At 45.4% G+C, this 24,444-nt stretch overlaps 1 protein-coding gene across 1 annotated transcript in view; it reads left to right on the top strand.

The window, feature by feature from the left end:
- Positions 1–22,087, top strand: part of LOC118788105 (multiple C2 and transmembrane domain-containing protein 2-like) — a 51,676-nt gene extending 29,589 nt beyond the window's left edge. Inside the window, exons 18-23 of the mRNA XM_036543976.1 lie at positions 9,370–9,489; positions 10,657–10,698; positions 16,413–16,522; positions 16,920–17,029; positions 18,877–18,974; positions 21,271–22,087. Of these exons, the coding sequence (XP_036399869.1) occupies positions 9,370–9,489; positions 10,657–10,698; positions 16,413–16,522; positions 16,920–17,029; positions 18,877–18,974; positions 21,271–21,339 (549 nt within the window). The 3' untranslated portion in view covers positions 21,340–22,087. The remainder of the gene's footprint in view (positions 1–9,369; positions 9,490–10,656; positions 10,699–16,412; positions 16,523–16,919; positions 17,030–18,876; positions 18,975–21,270) is intronic.
- The last annotated feature ends 2,357 nt before the right edge of the window (positions 22,088–24,444 follow it).

Below are 24,444 nucleotides of genomic sequence, written 5' to 3'. Positions count from 1 at the left end.
CGGGGGGGAAGAGGGTGCGAAGGCGGTCTCCGAAGACCTGCTGGAGTCTTCGTCAGCAGCTGGCGCGCCGAGGACTCCAGAAGAGACGAGACGCCTCGGATCCCTAATTGCGCGGAAAGGCCCGGAAAGTCTGCGAGTGGCGTAGCACCGTTAAAGAGGCAACGAAACGGAGCGAGAGAGAGAGAGAGAGAGAGAGAGGGAGAGAGAGGATGAAACTTCTGTGTGGAAAGCCTTACACCTGAAACAAGCAGAAACGGAAGGCCGTGAACGCTGTGGTGCGGCCTGGCCATAGAGGGGCTGTGGCTGGGTCCAGTGAGCTGGCCGAAGCGGCAGGACACCGTGTGTGTTAATGAAAACAGGGCTGTCCTCTGTGAGTGCATGCTCAGGCACTCGGTAATAAGGTAACAGAGCCACAGTAACAGATGGCCTCTGCTCGCCACTCTGATGTGTATAATTAGAACCTCTTCTCTGTTTTTTTTTTTTTTTTTTTTGCAGCTTGCTGCATCTCGGGGTGTGCTGGTTAAAAACTGCAGCGCTGCAGAAGCGAGATTTCAGTATACGTCACGTCACTGAACATTGTATTCCTTTTCGTAGCTGATAGTCTGCTCTGGACCAGCAAGTCTTGAATGTAGGTGAAGGAAGTATCTAAAGTTCAGGGATACAGCCGCAGTGCATCCACATCCCTGGGGATTCAGTCCCGTGGCCCTCTGGACCAGCTGGCTTTCAACACATGCTTGCAAAATGTTTATGCTTTAATTTTTCATTTCACTAAATGACTATAACATTAGTATATGTGTGTTTTACATGATGCGAAGAAGTTGGTGTAGCTGTGAATCCAGGAGATGGTTCAGTGCCAAATTTACTTGTACAATGTTAACATTCCTGACAGACAGTGAAATATTACTCAGAAATATTTCTCTACAGTCTTATTTAATAAAGTCCTTATTCAAAAATCACCATCAAATTTCAAGTATCATTTTCAGTCTATTTATGAGAAGTCTGTAGATTTTAGTTTAATCACAAAAAGTTGGGGCATTTTGAAATTAATCAAGAGTGATGTCCCAGACATTTTGTTTTGTTTTGCAGAAAATGCGTGTTGCAGGCATTATTGTATTTGGAGGAATACTGTGGAATGTCACCTTGGTTCTGACAGGAGTTTCTTGGCACAGTCATTATATGTGGGGTTGCGGGGTAGACTTTTTCATTACATAATCTGCTCAGTAAGCAAAGGAGATGCTATGCGGTTTGACGTTTCCCTTCAAGGTGTCACCAAACGATTCTGCAGTTAAAATACGGGGCCATCTAATTAGGCAACGTTAAGCGAGCGATTCTCACACGTTCAAAAACTTATGGCTAAACCTCAAAACCGCCTCATCAGTGCACAAGAATACAAACAAAAAAAATGTGGAGATTTTTTATTGCTTGTTTATACTACAGTAATGAGTCTAGAATTTGTGCCTCTAAAGTCTGACAACTGCATTATTCCTTTCGAGAGGGGGAATGTGACAGTTAAAAGCTTAATAAAATACTGCCCTTTTAAATGCGTTTCTCACTGACTGAGTGAGATGAATACTGTATGTATCAGCATCCGCTCTGCGGAGGGGTCAAACAGAGTTCTTTTCCACATTACGCACTTCTGCCTGTAGATGGTGCTAAAGCACTGCTGAAGAGGGGCCCGGCGAGGAATGCAGGCGCTTGTTTTCAGAGCTGGCTGAAGGCTGGGGGGCATGCCAAGGGACCTTCACGAAAGTGAAATCTCCCATTCTGTGCACAAAACAAACTTTAAATGTGAGATAATGCCCTATTACACGCTGAACGGTTCTATCTGAGCAGGCAGAATTCCAATGCAGCGGGTACAAGACCCAGTTCGTACCTGCCACTTTGAAGTCCATCGCGCAATTTCCATTTTGGAAAAAGAAGAAGAAGAAGTCGAAGAGGAAGAAAAAGATCATTTACACATGAAAGCGGATTTTGAGCCATGCCGTTATTAGTGCGCTTTAAGTATTTAAGTAGAATTAATGTTTTAGTCTGGAGGTAGCTTGGCTGTCAGGAGCTGGGCCCACATGCACTTTTTTTTTTTTTTTAACCGTTTCCTTTTTGACGTTGCCAGGTAGCGGCCGGTTCAGACATCGTTTGACAGCCTGTGAAATGCTGATTGCCTCACATCACAGACTGTTAAGATGGCATCTGATGGCTGTTTGATGTAGTGCCGCGGCGAACGCTGTTGGCAGCTGCGGTGCTTTTCAGGCGGACAGAATCGCATCTCGGCAGACGAGATCAGGGCGGGGTCACCGCTGGCAGAAGGGCTTCACGGAGACCACCTGTGAGGGGGTCAAAGGTCACACAGACCCATACACCCACCGGTTAACTGCCATATCAGGACACCCGCTATAAATATCGCTATCAATATTCCCATAATTAGTATCGTTATTATTGACTTTTTGCGCTGGATAATGGCATGGTTTGCAAGCGGACCACACTGACCTCTAAAACATGCTTCAGAGAAAATACATCTCCTTTGGTCACCGTTGTTTGCTATAGGTTTGAAAGTTAGCAAATCCGGTGTGGTCTGCTGCCTAGCCTTAAAGGAATGTGTTTCTGCAGTTCTGCGGGGTCTCCTTCTGAGCTGTCGGGCTGTGGGATCTTCCTGTAAGATTTTATGGAGAATGTGGCAAGGGCCTTCTTGCCACAGTCGTGTGAATGACACTGAAGGCAGGCTCGGTAATCATAATTAAAATGGGATTTTAGCACTAGTGAAGCAGGCTTGAAACAGGGAGTTGTTGGTGTTGTGTGTTTATTGTCGATTGCAAGGTCCGTGACTGATTTCCCCCAGAGCCACTTAGATTGTCTTGCAGAGATTTCACAGACTTCGTAGCTGGGTGTGGAGTATCTCCACTTCCCAATGGGCAAACAGGCAGTTTCTTTCTGCTTGTTGTTAGCCTCAGAGCTGTCTCAGCATTACACTTACAGTGCACCAGAAGTTTGACAAGAAAGTTGCTTTTGCATAATCTGTAATTCGGAGATTTTTTTCAGTCTGCTTCTGCAGTTATCCAACCACCACAGACACTCTACAATGCATGTTCACTTCCTTTACTATGTAAAAATATTTGACTCTTTTATATATCTCTGTGTCAGCTTAGAATCACTTGCTGTGTACAGTAAGTTGCAAGTAGGTAGCAAATTGCAGTGAAGCACGGCAGAAGCACAAATGCGATTTAATAGTAGGAGGGCCCTTTTGTATTCAGGGGTGTGCGCTTTCCTGCTGGCCTTAATTTTGGGGTGCAGACTAAAGCCACAGTGTTGTGACCGTCCCTCCCAGGACGCTCGTCACCTCCTGCGCTGCACAGGACAGCCCTCCCCAGGCAGCGGAGGCCGACGACCTGCTCAGCCCTGGTGGGCGAAGGTGGGCGTACCCCAGTGTGGCAAGTGTCACCCCCCCTGACAAATTAAAGTCCTTCCTCAGGATTGGGGGGGGGGGGGGGGGGGGGGGGCGAGTGTGTCTACCACTGACATGCACCACAGGACCTGTCTGACGTCTCAAGCGCACCGTAGTTGGGAGAAACCGCCTGTCTTTCTGGGTCTCTCGTCTCCTCACTCACTGTTCAGGAAGACGGCACTACCAGCCAAAGAGAAACCCAAGCACCCACTTCCAATAACTAAGTAGTCCATTTTCAAGACCTTCAGCGGCAAGCGGAGTACTGTGCTCTGTGTCTCTGAATGTATTCTTAATGAGACTGAAAACTAAGGCCTCTTCATTCAGGGGCTGTGCCTGGTAACTTGCAGAGGTGTATGAAATGTTTGATGTAACGAGATGAGATTTAGTTTTTTTTTTCCGTTGCTACACTTTCTAGAACATCTGTTAGCAAGCCATGCAAGATATGTTTTATGAACTGTGGTAAACTCAACCAGGCATGCCAAGAGGCAAACTTAATAAGCTTTTTATATAACCCCTATTTTATTTATAAATTGAATTTAATGGTACAACTCAGTTTATTTTTTAGATGATTTAACTTGATTTAAATGACATGACTGTAATGAATTCTTGACTGAGTGGAATTTCCCCTGCTGCCATTTTTACAGCTCTTTACAGCTCTTTACAAAAGAACGGGGCCATTATTTTGTCTCTGACTCCCAGATTAGAAGTCCTTACCTCTTAATAGATATTCCTCTAAAATATTCATATAATACACACAGACACACTTACACACACCGCACATTGTAACCATTGTCATTAATGTGATGTTAGGGGATAGTCTGGACTGTTGGCTCAAATGTGTTTTGTAGGCTTTCAGAAAAACCTACAAATGCAGGTGCGGTGTGTGCGTATATTTGCGGAGTGCGTGTGTGTTCATGGTCTGAGACGGTATAGCTGATGTACAGCGCGGAGGCTTCAGAATGAGGTGAGATTTGCTCCCTCTGTGTTGCTCTCCATCAAGTGCAGCCTCTCTCTCTCTCCCTCTCTCTCTCTCCCTCTCTCTTTTTTTCCTCCAGCCGAGGAGATTTGAGCTGAGCGTTTGTGAAATATTTATTCAGCGTGAGCTGAGAGCTGCATGGCTGCCCACACACTCTACCTGCCCTGCAGAGAAATCTTATCTCTGCACCCCCCCGCCCCCCCCCCCCCCCCCCTTCCCCGCCAACCCCCCTCCGCTGTCACCCCCTGAAAACATGTCTCCGCACAAGCCTTAACTGGCCCAAGCCCGCCACAAATTACATGTCTCATTGCTTTGCGTTTACAGCTGCTTTAAAGCATGTTCCTGCCAGCGTGACACGGCTAGCCTCGCCGCTGGCACTCACGCGCACACTGTCTTCAAGCTTGGCTGAGGAGCGGGAGGAAGGCCGCTACCGCCAGACCCCTTTCATTTATTATTCACCCCTCCCCCCCCCCCCCCCCCCCGCGCTCCCATTTTGGGCTACTCCTAATTGAGAAAAGCATCATGCAGTAAAACCCGCCACCCTTGATCTCACCCGGAAAAGCGAATTAAGATCGGCGGCGCGATTATGCAACGTCTAACCCATCTCTTTCGGGACGCGTTTCATTTTTGTTGTTGTTGTTCGTGTTTTGTGATTTTTTTCTCTCTCGGAAGGCCTGGAGTCAGCCTTGTTAAACTTGTTCAGCTCTGTTCGCAGAGAGCGACCCGATCAAAGTGGCACTCCTTCCCCTGCCCTCATCTCCGACACTGCCCTCCCAAAAGGCCTGGGGAGATCTGCATGGGGAAGAACATGATACCACAGATATCGAAGGCCCTGCTTTTGTACCATGTTGCCACAGTATACAACAGAGTTTATTCTGCGTCAGTGCTTCAGAATTTTTTTTTTTAATGCCGGAAAAATCAGAAGTGAAAACAACAAAAATGAGCTCAAACGTGACTAACAAAGTGGCTGTATATTACGATACGCCATATCTTCAAATTAGTAAGTGGATACAACCGCTCATGATGGCTCTCTGGGTAGAAAGGGGCTGTGGATTTACAGTTTGCTGGTATGCTGTGCAGGGTGTTCTATGCAGGATATTTCTACGATGGTTTGGATCATAGATACCTTTGCTACCCCGAGTTTATATGGCATCCACTTCTATATTTCTTTTACTTACGCTGGAATGTAGACTACACTATCACCTAGCCTATATAATCCCCAGTGTTTGTACTTTAAACTGGAAATACTGTATTTATTTGTATATTGTCGTAGGCCTTTTATGGCACTTTGTGTCTTGGTATACAATACATTCTGTATCAGCACTGCGTACATTGCAATCTACTCATGTAGACCAGCATACAGAAAAGCTCCTTACAAAGTTGTTGTTTGGCCATCAGAAGTAAGAAGTAGAGTTTGTGTCCTTTTCTCCTCTTACAATGCAATCAGTTTGCAGGATTTCAGAAACTTGTGTCTTGTTGCTTCCTGCCGGTGCCCTCGCCTTCTCCAGGGAGAGAGGGGGCGGAGAACGCTGCCATACTCGCGCGGCCGCCAGAAGTTTTGCGTATTGATGTTCGTCTGTGAAAACTTTCATGCGCTGCGTGGTTTATGACGGGGCGCCGGACGCCGCAGGTGAGGGGACCTGCTGCAGACATGTGGGACGCATTTAGCAGTCATATTAATAGCGCCGCAAAGCAATTCTGTCAGCTTATTCTTAACCAGGTCAACAGAGCTGTTCTTCGCAGGGTCGGCTCATCTCCATTCGGTTATAGGTAGCTAAGGAGAGTGTATCTCCACCGCGCACTTCACTATGTTCGCTAATAGTTTTATTAATTCATTCATTATTTTTCCCCTGACACCTCATGCATAATTATGTGGACATTTTTCAACTAAATGGCTTTGTCAAGGGAGGCTTCTTACATTAAAGACACTCCCTCTGCCCACAAATCAAGACCAGTTCAATTATCCCATTCTCACTTGTGGAAATGCTACTGTGCATAATTTTGCAAAACTGTTAATTACTTTTTAGGCCTGGAATCTCAGGATTTTTTTAAAGCAACCTTTTCCTTTTTATTTTCAATTTTATTGTTTATTAAGTCAACTATATTGGTAGAATATATAGTTATAAAGTATGCAGATAAAAAAAATAAACTATATCAATAAAAAACTGTTTTCCTGTATATATTGTATCTCTGTAATGGTGTTTGAGAGATATGGGGGGGGGGTGTTCCCACAGTTACTGTGAGTAATAAAAGACTCAGGTACATTTTTCATGTCTGCAACAGAGCCCAACTTTCAGGCTAATTAAAATGTGCATTATTTTCGATATAAATTTACACTTAAGCCTGACGGGCCACACTCTAACCCCCCCCCCCCCACCCCTTTAATCACTCCTGCTCTCCGCTAATAAAACATAAACCATTTAGCGGGGAATTAGTCTCGTCTCCATTTCACAGACTGGCAGAAAATGTGAGCCGGCGAGCTGAGGGATACCTTTTTGCTTGCGCACATTAATGAGGGATATCTGACATGTTTTACAGAGCGTGCTTCTGAAAGGAGAGACGCGATGGCTTTCCCAGATGTTGGCGCATGCAGTTTTTTATTAGCGTATAAAACCATGTAAATCCTCCTCACGCGGACTGACGAGCCGCTCGGGCGGGGAGAGAATACCTCACGTTCTCTGACAGCTTTAGTTTATAGCCCCCATTTAGGCACACAATTTAGACACAACAAATTATATCCCCGCGTGCTTTTATCTGTCCTCCTGGCCACGCACGGTTAGCGGAATCTGCATTAGTGGCCGATTATGAATACCTGTGACAGATTCCCTCTGCAGGCTCCCTGGGCGGAAATGAATTGCCTCCCTCTGTTAAGGCGCGCGGGAAAGACAGAGACCAGGCAATTAGACTTTAGTGGTTAATGTAGCAGCTTTTGCACGAGGGCAGGTGGGGAGGTGGTGGTGGGGGGGTGGGGTGGTGTGGTGTTGGGGGGGTTGTGGCATATTCCAGTACTCCAGCTGGGCTGCAGTCACTTTTCGGGCACGTTTTTTTAAAAAAAAAAAACAAAAAACAAAAAAAGCAGCGCTCTGGAGATGACAGGCTACCTGTCCAGGAGCGCGCTGAATTCCGACAGGGGCGAGGGTTGCATCCTCGGGGAGCGCCCCCACACCTCACAGGCAACGGGAGGTGAAACTTCAAACGCGGGTCATTCCCACCTGAAGAGACGCGAGGAGACTACCTCTGCATATAATGGGTATTCATACTTCTCTGTATTTTTTCCCCACAATTAACTAGGTGCCAATAGCCGATCGTATTTCAGTATAATTGTAACTGTGCAGTGTTTCTTCCTCTGTTCTATTGCAGCTGAGCCTTTAACACTCAACATGGAATAAAAAAAACATCCTTACCGTAGTTATGTCTACGGATGAGCAGGAAAGCTCAGGGCTCAGGTGGCAGCGGTATTCCCGTATCACGTACGCTCTCTCTTCTCTCCTGTGGCACTGTGTGACTGATCCTGGTTCGGTGAAGGTAGGAAGGGCCCTGGAGCTCGAACCCTGGACGCTGGCAGATGTGACACGCACAAGCTTGTGTTTACAGTTGCACGACTGGGGCCTGAAGGCCCTAACAGTCGCGACCCTGTCTGGGGCTAAAGTCAGACATATTGTACCTAACAAGCCCCCGGTGCGCAGCGCAGGAGCACAGTGTTATTGTAGGCACAAGTGTCAAAGTGTTAAAAGGACAAGGAGCCTCCTGTGATTCATCTCAAACAGAGCTTTGCAGCACTAGCAGTTTTCTGCCCCTCACTAAAGTCCTCTCATAAAACACTGGAGCACTCTTAAGAATTATTTTTAGAGCCTTCAGTATGTAATCTTAACACTGTCAGTGTAATCTGTTTTATACCTTTTACATATAAGTGTAAAATTATTAATGGTTTCATATTAGAAAACTCTAGGCTGCATATTAAATGCATGTTGACTTCCTCCCGTGTTATAGAACTGTCAGCAGGCCGTTGAAAGCGTTTTCATTTTTTTTTGGTTACAGTTTGGCTTTTGTGTTCCCCGTTCCATGGTAACCGTGGCACTGAGATCCGTCAGTCTCAGTGGAAATTCTCCACAGCTATCACAGCCATCTCAGATCATATCAGCTCGAGCCTGACTCATTAGGTTCTCACTAAACGGGTTTAAATGTTCTCTTCCAATTAATGCACAGCTGTGAAATGCAGTGGGAGTGTGTGTGTGTGTGTGTGTGTGTGTGCCGCGCTTAGTGCCAGTCCTTTTACCAAATTATGAAGGATTATTCATTCGGCGTGATTCATCTCACTTCTGCCGGGGGTCTTGGCTTTTCTCAGTGTCACCGTGGTGATGGAGGTAAGCGGCACGAATGTTCCTGCCTCTGGCATATGGACCCAGTCACAGGCAGACAGCTGAAACGGGTCCCGGGCTGGGGGGGATTGGGTCGGGTGGTGCGTCAGGCAGACTGTGCCGGCCTGGCCTTATCGTTTATTCCGTCGTTTCCACTGAAATGGTCATTGTTGTCCATTTTTTTTGTGTAATCACTGCAGATTGGATCTGGAAACGTGCTGTAGCCAGCCAGTCCCCGTCACCCTTCTCACAGGAATTATTTTTGAGAGATTACACCAGGAATCTCTGGTTGTACAGGGAATTGAGAAAGCACTTTCAGTCCGGAGAAGTTTGAGCCAGTCCAGGTCTTATTAGAACCATTTGGCATTTTGCACTCAATACACAAACATGGAACTGTTAAATGTTCAAATTGCTATGATTTGGGACAGCTGTTTTCTTCCCTATGGTACTGAGCACTGTAGTCTGCAGTTAACAGTGTGTGATAGGAGTCAGGAAATGTATATTGATGGTGTGAAAAACAGAAGCTGAAGAAGTGTGATGAGGGCTGCGTGGCCCATTGTGGGCTTCTGGTCTCACCCTGCAGTCGCCTGTTGTTGCAGATCTTCCTGGTCACTGTGTGGCACTGGGAGTTCTTCATGCTGCCCCTTTTCCTCCTCCTCCTCATCGCCTGGAACTACGTCCAGATTGCCTCTGGGAAGGTCAACCACAGCCAAGACCTGGTGAGTGCCACAAGGGGTCAGCCGGGAACTGACAGGCTCCCTGGACCTCTGGCTCCGCCCCACACCTGCGTATCACAGCAACAATCGCATCAAGCGAAAGTCACAGAGACCAGCACAGTCATGTTATTCAGAGGTGTTTTGTACTGGTAGCCATTCTATGGTGCCTTGTGCAGTGTTAGTGTATGATTGTATGAGTGTATGAATGACACAGTGAAGCGTGTATTATATTGTTTTATGTGTAGACAACCCTTACCCAGGGTGACTTACAGTATCAGTAGACGTATTATGGCTTGCTGTAGTGTTCCCAAATAGGATGCAAACCCATTAAGCACAATTAAAGAGTGCAGTACTCTTGCCACAGCCCCTCATATTACTCCATAGAAAGTGATACAATGTTGGAGGTAACTTGCATATTGATCACATTCAGCCTACTTTCTAAATAAACCAATGTAACAGAGAGGTGACATCCGCCGGTTGTTGGTGTGGGCTGTGCTCTGTCTCACACTGCTCTACCACGCATGTAGTAAGAAGTTGGTGAAAGGACATTAATCAGCGTGTAAACGCACGCTAACGCGGGTCGGGGCCTACCGAGTGTCTGGCCCTGTTAGTGAAGATTAATGCCGTGGGCCCTGCCGCGTTGCCCCCGGACCGCATTGTGCCGCGCGCCACCTCGTCGCCCGTGGTTTCCGAGATGCGCTCGGGCCCTCCCGCGCAGCACTGCGCCCGTCGGTACGCCCCGCGTCACCCGCCACGGGTGCGGATCCGGTCTCGGGGCAATGTTAAAGTCTGGGTCAGTCTGAATCTTCTGTCTCTGGCGGTGGGGGGATGCGGCTTTGACTTTCCGTCAGGCGCAAACGTGGCTCTGTTGTAGGGGATGTCACATCACGTGTCTCTCTGGGGTCATGGAGGACGTAATGTAATGTGATTTTGGCAGCGGCGCCCAAATTTGAGGTTTATTTACTTTGTTCTGAGTTGAAGTGGCTCTGCTTTAAAGTTGTTCTTGTGAGCAAAGCGCTTTTGTCTGAGATCAGTGCGAATCATTTTTTGTGGAGACAGGCCTTTCCTAATGAGATACATACACAACATATGATTTTAACTATATATAAGCTTTTCAGAATGGATCCCTGAATGGTTTCCCTAGCATTACATTCCTAACTGTATTTCCAGGATAATGAAGACCTGGGTGAAGACGAAGAGGAAGATTCTCAGGTAAATTTTTTATTTCTTATTTTTATGAGTTGCAATAACACTTACATTTCAGACATTTCATTGTCATAGTTGTATGTCAAATTTGATACACTGCAGCTCTAATTGTTACTTTTTCAAAGATTATGAAAGAAGAAATCCATTCCAATATATTTGTCTTCAGTTTTAAAATGAATTATTTGAATAAATTCAATGAATGTCTTTTCTAGTTAGGAACAACATCTAATAAAACACACAAAAAAAATCAAAACAAGAAAAACAAGAAACAAAACCTCGAATCACTTTTTGTTCTCTCTCAGGGTACATTGTGAAATAGTATTTATCACCACATAATTGTCAATACTTAAATACCATACCTTAAATACTATAAAACAGCTAGTTAAACTGCAATTTCAGGGTGATTGGCAACTCTGTGTCCCCAGTTATTTTTAAGAGGGTTAGTATTACTGCTGTTGGTTGGATTCTGTTATTTTTTGTTTGGTGAGGAAAGAGTTAACAGGGTGCTGCTATTGTGTTATTGCATTCTGGGATATGGGGAGCCAGGGAAGGGCCTCTAAGCCTCCAAGCAATGACCTTTCCTTTGCTGGGCTGGGCGCGAGACTCATATCCATAATGTGCTCAATATATTCAGCTGTGATGACCAGGGGCTACCTTCAACTGTGACGAGGAGCTCCCATGGTTTAAAAAGAATGGGCCCTCCTCCCAAATCACGTCTGCAACGAGCAGCTAATTCATGTATAAAATAAACGTTATGATATACATGCGTGTGCACTCGGGCGCACACGCTCAGTAGCGGCACGGCCGTAATAACTGCTGAAAAGGCACTGGGAAGAGTCCGGAGGAAAGCAATGATATGGTAATTATTACTCACTGTCGGTATAATAAGGGAAGATGTTCCACACAAAGAGATGAGGTGCGCAGCTTATTTACCCAGCCAAATTCACAGGCTCACTTCAACTTTGATTGATTGGCATGAATATTTTTCATAAATTTTCAGTACAATTTTTATTTATTTATTTATTTTTGCGTTTCATCCCTTCAAAATGGATGATGGCACGGATAAGTTTCTGTTCTTTGTTCAGGATGGTACTGCACATCCATTAAGGACAGGTATTTGACTCATTATATTATCCGTTTTAGGACAGTTTTTTTTATTATTATTTTAATAATAATTTAAATTTGTTTTTATGATTGCCAGTCCAATTGTCTGTAGACACCAGTTACTAAATGTTCATAAAAATGTGCATAAATGTACATAAAATAAGATTTCTTTTGGCATATTTGTGATCTTCACTCATACACGTACTGTTAACCTCAACACTACTTTCTGTTTTCTTTTCTGTCTTTTCCTTCCCATGAAACATAACCCCCCACCCTCCATCAGGTACTTTATTGCCAGTTTCTTGTGTTTGTTTTAGTCTGTCAGCTCTAATTTAAAGTGGCTCATTTAAACGCACTGTGACTTTTAAATTACACACGAATGCTGATCAAGTTGTAAAGCTTTTGTTTTTGTTGCTTTTGGGTTTAAAGAGTGATAATTCTTAAATTTGACAAGTTGAGGAAGTTTTTTCCCCTTATTTCATCATGCTACTGTTTATTCAAATTAAAAACAAAACACGAGAAAACAAAGGTCGTTATGGTCACCACTGGTACACATCAGAGGGAGCTTCTGACAGCGTGGCAAGCATGGAGGTGATGTACTTTAGGAGAAGACAAAAAGGGAAAAAAAATGTAATGAAGAACAGATCCCTTCTCTAAGAATCCTAATCCCTCCGCAGAGAAAGGGAAATTTGCTTACAAATGATACGTTGTCAAAGTGACTTCCCTTTGGCTGGAGCTATCAAACTTCTGCTGACAGTGTTTAATTGCCACAAAAGAATACAGGAGAGCAAAAATCCCCTGATTTGTATGGCTAATGACAACAGAAGATAAAGCGGACTCCCACTCCCTCTGGTCCTCGTCTGGCAGGACACTTCCCCAGGAATGCTGCCTCTCTCAGATCGTCTGTGGGACTCCAGTCTCCCAGGGGCTAGGGCTGGGGGCTGGCTTCTCTCATCCTCCAGACCCTGCCAGTACACAAACACACACACACACACACTCACACACTCACACACAGACATACACACACATATACACACATACATACACATGCATACATATATGCTCACACATACATACACACTAACACATGCACAGACACGTGCACACCAACACCGACACACATACACACCACATACATTATTGTATATACAGTATATATCCCCTTTTGAGATGTTTGTAAAAATAGAATAATAATGTCAAAATGGAGGTGCCTTTGCCTTTCTACTCCCCATGAAATAAATCACCAAACTACCTCATGCTCTGTGTTACAGCAGATACCCAGATTTGATGCCATTTGCTCAAATGAAAGGAATGTTAAATGAGCTTTTATGCTGCATTTGATTATGCGGGACTACACCCCAAATTCCCACCAAAAGCACTCTCCTTATTTACCTTTGTACTGCTGATCAAATCTATTTGCTATTATGCTGCCTTAAAAGGTTGCAATTTGCAATTTGTATCTGAAACAGAAATGTGAACTGACACAGGTTTCCTGATCAGAAGGCATTTGCGATTCTTGTTGTCTGCCTCCAGTAAAAGGTGTCCCTTTAACTTCTGAGGGAGCCATTTTGTATTTTGTTTTTCAGGGGGTAATGAAACATTTTTGAAGGAGCTCAGAAAAAGGAGTACACAGAGACTAAGATCATCAAATGACTATCGTAAGATTTGCGGCAAGAGCCCGCGGAAGATGGAGAACTTCAAAGGTGTTTAAGGGAGATAAATTGAAATAATCCTGAAAGCTCGCTGATGCAGATGCGGATGCGTGCTTCTGCTTGTATTCTTTTGGTCTTTATTAACATGAAAGCGGCGGGATGTTGTTTTTTCATCTCGCTGAAGCAATCTCGGACACAAATTTACCGTACGCGTACATGTGTCCGCGCTAAGCTCATTTCTCTCATTCGGTTCACCCCCTCCTCCTAAACCACCCCCAACCCCCCCAGCCCCCCTCTGGTGTGGGCCTTAGACAAGTTTAAATAGTCTGTGACTTCCTCTCATTTTGCTAAATAGGGAGGCCAAATTCCCAGGATGTTAGCAGCGGGGTTTTTAGATGTGTGTGAGCGTTCTCTGTTTTAGCCACATTTCAAGCTGTCTCACTGGATAAGGAGCAGAGACATCCATGCTGGTGGCTGCTGCTTATGTAAACTAAGGCCTCTATTCAGCCTGTGCGCTTTGTCTCGAACCTTTAGTAAAGGCTGGAGCATGCTGTATGAGTTTTTAAAATCAGAAATGAATGTGCCTGTTCAACTATTCAAGCTGGCTCCAATTTATTTCTCCCGAATTGTTTGGAGCTGCGGCTGACGTACTGCGATTGTTTAAATCGGGGAGTCGTAGTGTGTGTCACCACCTCAGAATGCAGCTACAATTACTATGAGCAGTAAAAGCTTGCTATGCATGCTATATTGGTGCTAGCCTGCTCAGTGGCTTTATTATAAAGAACATAACTCGCTGCTCACTATTTCTGCCAAGCGGCTTCACTGTTTTTTTCCATTCCTGCTTCCATCATTTGTCATGGTAGGTCTGTGAAATGATCAAGTAAACACGCATCATTTTGCCAAAGCTAAGGTCGTTAGCTTTGATAGTTTCACCGCTAAGATTGCCTCTCTCTTGTTTCTGTCCGTGGTGTTTGTCTCAGTGCTGTGTCAGGCCTTGTTGCCACGTTGCCATCGTGTCTTTTGTCTTCCATGGCTCTTTCCACACTTCTTTGTCATGGAGGTTCTACAGGAAACAGCTTGCAGTAAACAGCTGCTTTAGCGCCGTGTTGCTGATTGGTGATTTTTCGCTGGCTGTTAGCAGTCCTTCTTGCATGCTCTGCGAAACCAAATGTTCCCCATTATGGCGACTCGCCAGCATGGTGGAGAAATTAGCATAGGTTATGAGCACCTGACACTGCAACACAGCTCTTTGCCTTTAAGCTCATATATGATTACAGCATAATTCAAGAACAGTTGTTGCAAACGCATGACGGGCTTTATTATTATTGGGGCTAAAACGTTCAGTTTGCTGTGAGGTTAATACCACTTTACCTCATGGAAGTGGGGTTAGTGCTGACAGTTCTTCCCATAACACAACAGTCCCAGCCTCTCAGAGTAAATGTGCAGATCTGAATCTCATCGTAAGCCGTAAACAGAGTGGTTGGGCGAGGGGCAGAGGCGGGCCACGCCACGGTGGGAATTGCTCCCTTCCTGTGGTTGTTGTGTCGGGGGGCCCGGCCGTTTGACGTGAGGAGTCTAGCCGCCCGTTGGCTGGCTCTGCCATTTTCTGCGCTGTTCCCAGGGGCCGGTCCGATGAGACGGCGATAAAGGGCTCCGTCTGGCCACTGTCACACCGCCGAGCCCGGGCTGTTTTTAGCCCCAAACATATACACATCTTCAAGCCCTCCCTAATGACGAAGACCATCAGACAGCTCTCCTCCGCTCGCCTTTCGCTCTCCCCCTCTCTCATCATTCCTTTCATTATTCCCTCCTTTTGATGTGAGGATTCTCAGCCCTCTTTAAGCAGTATTACGGGGGTGATATCTCCAGCCTTCCTCTCCTCTCTCCTCTCCTCTCTGGAGAGCATCACAGGAGTCCCTCCATCACTGTTTACCCTGATGCAGTCCACTCTTCTTGATGTGATCACATCTCTTTGGACTTTGGATTAGCTTGAGAACCTATTTTTTCCCCAAACGAAGGAGCCATTTATCTTTTGAAAAAAGTGCAGAGTCCTGTCAGCGTGACAAAAGCGCACAGAGCCCTGTAATGCATCTGTGAAAAGGCAACATGTTTGCTGTTTTGTGTTGCATTCAATAATTGTATTCCCGGTATTGGGGAATATATATATATATATATATATATATATATATATATATAAAAATATAGTTTCTATCCTTCTGCTTTCTTTTTATTGCCCAACACAAGCAACACGACAGGACTGTATGCCAGACTTGCACTGTATGCACACATACGAGGGGGACTGTGACATGTCCAGTACACACGGGGGGGTTGCAGTCTGTGCCCTCGACTGACACATCAGACCGCGTGCTCTCTTGCTTTCCCTGCCTCTCGTGCCATGGGGCAGGTGTGCTTGTGTTCTCTCACTCATAGAGGTGCGAGGACAGGCGTGGAGGAGCCGCTTGCTTCCTGATTGCTTAGAATTGTGAGCAAGACCAGACTTGCTCTGTTGAGACTTGCGGATTGAATGCCCTCTCAGGTTATATTGGCTGAGTACTCTCCTTGTCTAATTTTACAGTGAACCCTCAGCGGCTGATTGCCAATGGCCATTTTTATACCTATGCCACTGTAGTTTATTATATATACTTTTTTTTCTCGCATTCCTTTTGCTTGTCCTCCTACAGTTAATCTGTGATTGTGCCTCATATTCGCACCATTGTCTAAACCTGACAAAAGCTGGAATCTTATCGCTCTCCTCATGATGGCTTTTCTCAGGTAAATCTGAGGGAGACAGCCCTCAGCTCATTTTCAAACGCCGGTCTGAAGACAGTCAGAGAGTTTGCGCTCATTAAAGGCCATTCAGCAGATGAATCGCTTCTGATAGCGCACCAGAATAAAACTCCTTTGGCCCGGCTCTTTGCAGACAATCAACATTTTTTTTTCTCACCAGCCCTTGCTTATTTGCAGGAGTCTGAGAAAAGGGGACTGATCGAAAAAATTCACATGGTCCAAGAACTCGTGGTCACCGTTCAGAACCTTCTTGAAGAGATTGCATGCTTTGGGGAAAGAATTAAAAAGTAAGCATGGTATCCATTTAAAAATATCAGTTACATGCACTTCTTTATGATTTCCACATAAAATGTACATTTCATAAATTACATTATCTGTTATGTGAAGTGCAATACATAAGTACATATTGACACATTTAGATCTTTCATTCTTTATTCATTAGTTCTTTATTAGATATATTGTATGCTTTTAGAGTTAGTTGTATTTTTCCTTTTTAAAAAAATAGATAGATTTAAAAAAATAGATAGATAGCCATACATTTTATTTGCCTCTTCACATCAAACAAGTACTGATTTACTCCAAATCTGATATAAATATACTACACTGTTATATTTACCATTTATATAATTTTACTGTTATAATACAGTTTCATAATTATTACTGTTTTGTACTTTGTATTGACAGCACATTCAACTGGTCAGTGCCATTCCTGTCCACGCTGGCCTGTCTGGTTCTGGTCGTGGCTACAGTGGTAGCGTACTACATCCCGCTGCGCTACATTGTTTTAATATGGGGTAAGTGCGGCAGACTTATTTATTCAACAAGTCACGGTGAACGGTGAGGATTGTTTTGCTGCTCATTTGCTATTTAATTTGCACCCCGCCATCGCTGGAGCTTCTGACACATTCGCTGTGAGGCTTGCCAGTGTTGTGTAACTCCTACAGAGTTTGCTGTGGACAGATTGCAGGAGGAGGAGGAGAGATGAAACGCTGATAGAACTGTTTGCAGCCTCTCCTCCGACATACAGTGGATATTGATTTTACTCTATAGCTGTCCTTCTTCCCCCCCCGTCTCTCTCTCTTTCTCGACAGTCGGTGTCAGTGTTTACTCTCTAGCCTTTTCTCACTCTGTCTAGTTTGGAGGGGGAAAAAAGAGAGAGAGAGAGAGAAAATGAAAACCTTGCCTTGGCCTGATACAGGGCTTTGCACATCTTGCCTGCCGCAGCATGGCTGGCTTGTGAGATCTCGGACACCTGCTGGATTACAGCGCACACAAAATCTTGGCTGGATTTCACATTACATTTTTATGAATTTTTCAATTTTTTTTCCCCCCTCCCTGGTGTTTGTTCTGTCTGCTTTAGTGAACATCTGACTGAGGCCATTGGCACCATTCAACAGATCCTGTACATACCACCGTCCATGTCCATGTTCCCTCGGTCTTAAAAATGACCCTGAATTAATTTTCACATTCTCACACATGGCCACATAATGAAATTATGGCTTGTAAAGTGTATTAGTCACAAAACAAGATTTATTTTCATCAGGCATAGCTGTTAGATTCAGTTTACTGAAATAATATCGTTTCCTGTAATAATAATAAATTATAAAGGTAAAGAAATGAAGAGCCCTTTAACTGCATATCAGATGCTTGCAAAATAATATATTGTATTGTAGTGGTAACCAGTGCAGAAATGGGGGAATGTACTGTATTTGATATAGATATCCTAAGGCAGATATCTGGGCTTGTCCTCTTGTTAATTGCCGTAGCGTCACTGAGGCAGTGAGCCATCACAGGGGTCAGGTGGAGGTGGGAGAGGTTTTCGGTGTAATTGCCCCTCCCCCAGCCTCTCACCAGCATTATGAAGATAGAACATTACTGCACCGCAGAGCGGGCACCTCCAACCCAATCAATATCCACATGGTAACGAGCAATATCGCTGGATTTTTTGCCCCGCGTTCTCCAGTTAACCCCCGGCTCTGTAGTTGCGGGCGAGGCTTTCAAGTTGCCTGTACACATCCAGGCGGAATGGGTGCCTCACTCTCAGCTGTCAGGAGCGGAGGCAGGAGCCGGGCGCGTCTGCGGCTGCAGGAAGCCTCAAGCAGGGGTGCTTTGTGAACCGTGGGGAGGTGGGGGGGGGGAAATGATATTGGAAATTGGGGGAAAAACTTAAACAGAGGGCAGATGCATTGATCGCGCGGGGCGGCGTGGGCGCGTCGGGGGAGTCTGGGACGGCGGCTGGGAGACAGGTTTCCGCTTCCTGCTCACAGACCCAGGACTGGACGTGCCTCTTGGGCAGAAATGGGTCGAATGTTTTAGGGGTGCTTGCATGTGCCACAGGGTCCATCGCTGGGCCTGAACGTACAGCTGTCTACATAACGATTCTCACCTTATTCATTTTTGTAAAATGCTTCAAGTTTTACAACTGCATTAACAAAATGTCTTGTTATTATTCATTTTAATTTATCTTGCCATCTGTTTTTTCCATTTCTTTGGGCTAAATTGAAATGATAACAGTAGACATGCTGTGGATGATCTCAGAATGCCAGTGGGTCACAAGGTCATTTCAGTATTAAAAACACTATCTTGGCTTTGCATGCTGCCTTGATGCTCTTTATATATGAATGCACTCCTGTTCTTACAGGCATTAACAAATTCACTAAGAAGCTGCGGAATCCATATGCCGTTGACAGTAATGAAATACTTGATTTCCTCAAGAGGGTGCCTTCAGACGTTCAAAAGGTAAGGGTCGTATTCCGCACACAGTAAAAAAAAAAAGGGGGGGGATAACCCCCGGGGGGGTCTTTGCATTATTAAAATGTGTTCTCTTGCTTTGTGTGATCAGCGGTGGATTCGCTGCTTTAAAGCCCTCCCTGGTTATTCTGCAGCTGAGTCACTTGGTGACAGCGCAGGGTCTGCCCGGGCCGCATCTCCATCCGTTCCGTTTCGCTGTTGTCGCTGATTATCAGTTTTTTTCCCCTCCGTGATGAAAGGCGCGGCGTTAGAGAGCGGGGCACCCAACGTCCCCGGCAGCTGGCCCCGCTCGCCGTCAGCCGAGACCCTGTCACATCAGGCTAGGGGGACGCGATCAAGGGAATCGGAGAGGCACGGCCCTCCCGCCGCGCGCTGCACGCGGGCGCCCGTATCCGCGGCGACTGGTGTGTCATTTGCAGTTACGTCACGTGCCCCTTAGAGTCTGCCAGTGCGGAGAGCGTTTCTTTTGTAGCCGTCTGGGGGATCCGGGCTCTGCCTGAACAGGAAGTGGCTCGGCACAGAGGGGGCTGCTCTGCCCAGCTCTTGGGAGGAAGAATTCAGGCCATGTCAACACCAGACTGGCTCAGAACGGCAGTCCCCCTGCGATGGGTTGCCAAATTTCCCCTCGATGTTGTCTAAGGAACCCCTTGTGAAAACGTGCCGGGGCTGAGTGGGGCAGGCTGGCAGCGCTAGACGGCAAACGGAGCGTCTGTATTCTTGGGCTTATGAATGCATGCTCTCCACTGGGACACCATGTTAAGGATTTGAGAAATCCTCAATTCGTTGTACTTCTCTTTATATTCCCCTCCATTTAAAGACAGTTTTGTTACAACTGAACAAACAATATCTCAGCCCATCAATCAATGAATCATTTTGTGTGAACACACAGATAAACATATGTGTATAATACACGGCTGCAACATGTGTGTGTGTATGTTTAAGTGTTACAGCAGTCTGTTACATGTTACATGTTACATGTGTTGGTGTGCAGAAACAGTGTATTATAATGGCAGTGTAGTTCAACAGTCGCTGCTGTAAATTAGAGATGTACTGGAGATGTGTTGGCCTACTTTAAATACCATGCAAATGGCATAATTGGGGCTTCTGTTAGTAAACTCGATGCCGAATGAAAAAAGAACAAACGGCACAAATAAACCGATGTAACAACAGCTGAAATTGACTCCTGTTTGGCCGCTGCAAACTCGCAACTCTCTCAGAGCTGGTAATTAGGTTCTGTATGGGATCTACAAAGCAACCCTCAAAATAAGCTTCTGACAGCCGTCTCTCTATCCGACAATCAGAAGCATCTGCCAGTTCTGAAGGACGCTTCATGTTCAGGTGCAGCTGCCAGTCACTTTGTTCCATCTCTCCCTCCATTTTAATCAGGCTAGAATAATTAGTGTGGAATTTCCACCTTAATGCTACATAACTCTGTAATTGTAGTGCATGAAAGAAACACAGGAAAGGGTACGCAGATTTGTGGCAGATATTGTTCAAAACGCACTTTTTTCATTCAGAGTTCTGCTGAACTAACTAACAAGTGAAGGTTTTGGTGTTTCGAGACCTGAGAGACTGCTCTGGTTTTGTAATGTTTTCTGGTAAATATTGTCTGTATTGAAAGGTACTTACTGGAGGATGTATACAGTTCTTATACAGCAAACTCAGTGCTGAAGTGCTACTTCATTCTAGTTGTATCCTCACTCTGGAGGAGTAATTGGATGAAAAGTAGTAGCATTTGTGGTGTGTGAAACTTTGTCCTGAACGCTTGGAGTTGAGAATCGCAACCGAGTAAAACTTAGCGGAAACAGGGGGAGGCAATGGTTCTCTGGTCAAAGTATCAGGTCTGTTTTTACTGCGAGTGAACTGCAGGTGAAATCAGGCAGATCAGGCGCTCTGTAAGCCTGAAGCAGGAGGGCTCGCGGAGCCAAGTCAGAGGTGTGCGGCAGCCCTGATTAGGTTCGTACAAAAGTTTTCTCGTGAAGAACACAACTTTCAGCGAGCGATTATGCACTTTAAAAGTCACTTACAGGCCGCTCCTCCCGGCAGTCGAAAGTCTGCTTTTAATATTTTGACTTTGGAGGAGGCGGTGGCGAGGAACCCCTGACTCCTGAAATCCTTCCTCGCTGTGATTAATCCCCTCTGCTCCTGTGTTTAGAGAATGATTCATTACTGGGGAGCCCTCCTCGGTCTCCCCTGCACCAGCTGCCCCCGGGGGACCCATTACTGCGCTCTCTGCTGGGCTCGGATTACCTGCCTCCTACCGGACTCCTGTTTGTTTTCACAGGTGCAGTACAGTGAGCTGAGAGTGGCCGGCGGCCAGGCCCTGCCGAGGAGGAAAAGGTGCTCTCCGTAGGTGCACCCATCGGGGGAGGGGCTCTCTGGGAGAGGGCAGGAGGAGGGGGGGAGGTCCACCCGGCAACCACGCCTCAGTTCTGCCGGGACCCCTCTCATGACCTGCCTCCCTGGCCTGCAACCGCCGCCTCCCGGACGCGGACACGGCCCTGACCTAGGTGGGAGGGGTTGCTCGCGATCCGTCAATCACAAATGAGGGCCCGTGAAGGGGGACCGGAAAACCACGGCGCACTTGGCCCAGCAGCCTGTGGAACCGTTCCATTACCCTGGAAAGCTCTCGCTATGAGCCATGCTTTCTGTGAAAGGAGAGACTGGTAGTGGCATTCAGTGCACCTTGTTCCTCTGTTGATGTGCCAGTTTGCTGAATACTGGGTGCTTTGACGCAGTGGAATATGCTTTTTTACTGTCTGGTTTTAACAATAATGGTCTGGTCAGCTTGAGAAACTGTAATCACTGCCATATCCATTATATTGTTTTAATTTATTGAAGAGTTTAGTGACCTTTCTTTGTTGTAAGTAGCTTTTTAATGCATCCCGATAAAACTGCTGCTTAATTCTTTTTTTGAGTCATTTTCCACAATTCCACTATTTTTTAATTAATGAAGTATATTTATTATGCCAAAAATGTCAAGTTGGTGGGCTAACAGGGGAAAAATGAATGCTGTTTTAAAATAGCTTTGCACATAATGGAACTGCAATTTTTTCATGAAATCTTCCTTGTAAAATTAAATTCCTAACATTTAATATTCAGCATGCATGAACCTTTGTGGAGGGAATGTTTTATATCAAAATACATACTGGTACATTTCATAAGCAACTGAATTTTCAATACAGTACCAATACAAGTTTTTTATTGACAAAAACCTTGTTTTTGATACATGAGCATTTATCATTTCATATCAGCAGACAATATCTGTCTGTTTTAACAGATGTGCAGAGGAAAATATAGTGATTATTTTAATGACCACTATTTTGTCTACTTGCTTCCAGTAGCAGTATTGGTTTCACAGCCATTGGATGTCACTCCCTGTCTATCATCAAATAAAACACATTTTCCAGATTCTTGTGCGTGCATGTCTTTTCCGCTTAATTCTCCATACTGAGTACAAAGGAAACGGCTCACAGCAACTCATTAACATGCCACTCTTGACCATTGTGTTCTGAGGAGAAACTGCTGCACCTCTCTCTGCCCCTTCTGGCTGCGTCTGTGTGCAGGTCTCTCTGGCCGCGCGGTAAACATGTCGTGATTACACAACGCGCCCGGTCACACAGGACCGACGCGCTTGGCGGGGTTTCAGGGGGCTCTCGATCCTAGAAATAACAGCGGCACTACTTTGCCGCGGTTTACGCAGCACATCAAAGCTCTGTTTGTCTGGATCAGTGGCTGTGGTAGGGCTTTGTTGTCTTTTTCCACAATAACAGGGTCCAGATAAGAGCTGCCTCGTGGAGAGCACTCTCGATTCTTTGCACTTAGTGCTTTGAATTTCCATTAAAAATCACCTGGGCCTAATGGCTCTACAGGCCCTGATGGCGTTTCTCAACACCGCCAGGCACCTAATCAAGGCAATGATGCATTGAATTGCGGTCTCCTACTTCATTTTCTTATTTATTCATATTGTAACATAAGCCTTTATCCTCTTTTTTTTAAACAATCCTTGTTCAGAGTGCTGTTATGTAACATATTTTTTTAAAAGAGCACAGTGGCACCATGCATAATTTTGAATTAATGGTTATATTAAATGGCAATATTTATCATTAGCGTGTCCACAGCCATCAAATTGGATTAAATAACACTTATAGATTTTTCACATATACATAAACAATACTTTTTGTAGGATGCTTTAACAATATGAGTCTTTGCAACCCTCACAATTCGCAATTCACCCAACACAATTCACATAAAACTACAGAAATCTTAACGTTAGGATATAAACACTCTGCTTTGAGAATGCGAATTCAAAAAGGGAAATGAACCCATGAAACACTTACCGTAAAATACTGCCTATGAGAATAGCCCTGGTCATGTCATCAAAGGAAATCTAATTAAATTCATTTTTAATCAAACTTTTGTCTTCAGCAGGCTGTTACATTTCATTTAGCAGTCTATGAGGGAGGTGTGGAATATTCCCATGGAGGGAATACCTGCATCTCATGGAGCCTGATGTATTTGATATGGATGGAAAAAACAAGCAATAGTTTTTGCTCATTTCTGTGGGATCACTGCATGTTAAGGGTGATGATGGGTGGACGTAGCCTCCGGGAATAAAATACATAGAAAGTTAAGGTTTGTTTTCCATACTTTTGAAATAATGAGCAGAACTGTATCATTCAGGTGGAAAACAAAACAAAAAAACTTCCTATATAGTTGTCTGTTTAGTCTCATTATATAATGACTAAAGAAGGTCTTGTAAAAAATAGACGCGATCCATCTGAACCCAGTCTGGCTGTTGTTGTGTGGATGAGCCTTTGACCCGAGCGATGGGGGTCTGTGCTGACGAACCGGGGTCCCCAACGTCTCCGAGCTCGCAGACTCGTCCTTCCTCCTCCTCCACCGCGGCGCAGGTGGGGGGGGTGGTTAAAGAGCACCAGCCGAAGCTCTGTGGAAGTTTGATTGGCTCGCAGGGACCTGCCGAAGCCCCGGGCTATCTTCCTGACAAGTTGATGGAGACATCAGCGGGGCCCCTCTGAGGAGCAGCCGACAGGGGTCTGTTTCAAAGCGAGGGGGAGTCGGCGTGACCTGCACCCTCCCCCACCCCCCCTCCACGGCCTCTGACGGGATGCGTCCCACACACAGGCTGCTGCCTCAACGTTTCTGTTGCCTTGGCCAGACAGGGGAGGGGGGGGGGGAGGGGGGTAACCGCACACAAGCACCCTCAGACAGGGGCTCTGTGTGAGAGAAATCCAATTAAACAGGAGCTCTCAGGATACTGTTAATCAGCATGTTTTCCAAACCTCACCAATCTCCCACTAACAGGAAGGCGGCGGAGAAAACACACACCAAAATGGGATGGGATGAATACAACAATCTAACGTCTAATTATTTGATTTTGGTTAAGAGTGGACAATATTCTAAAATCTCATTGTGTTCAGCGTTCTTCATATTTTAT

The sequence above is a fragment of the Megalops cyprinoides genome, chromosome 13 (genome assembly GCF_013368585.1).
Source record: "Megalops cyprinoides isolate fMegCyp1 chromosome 13, fMegCyp1.pri, whole genome shotgun sequence".
Taxonomy (NCBI): Eukaryota; Metazoa; Chordata; class Actinopteri; order Elopiformes; family Megalopidae; genus Megalops; species Megalops cyprinoides.
The sequence above is the reverse complement of the archived record's forward strand: the minus strand, read 5'-3'. Positions and strand labels throughout refer to the sequence as shown.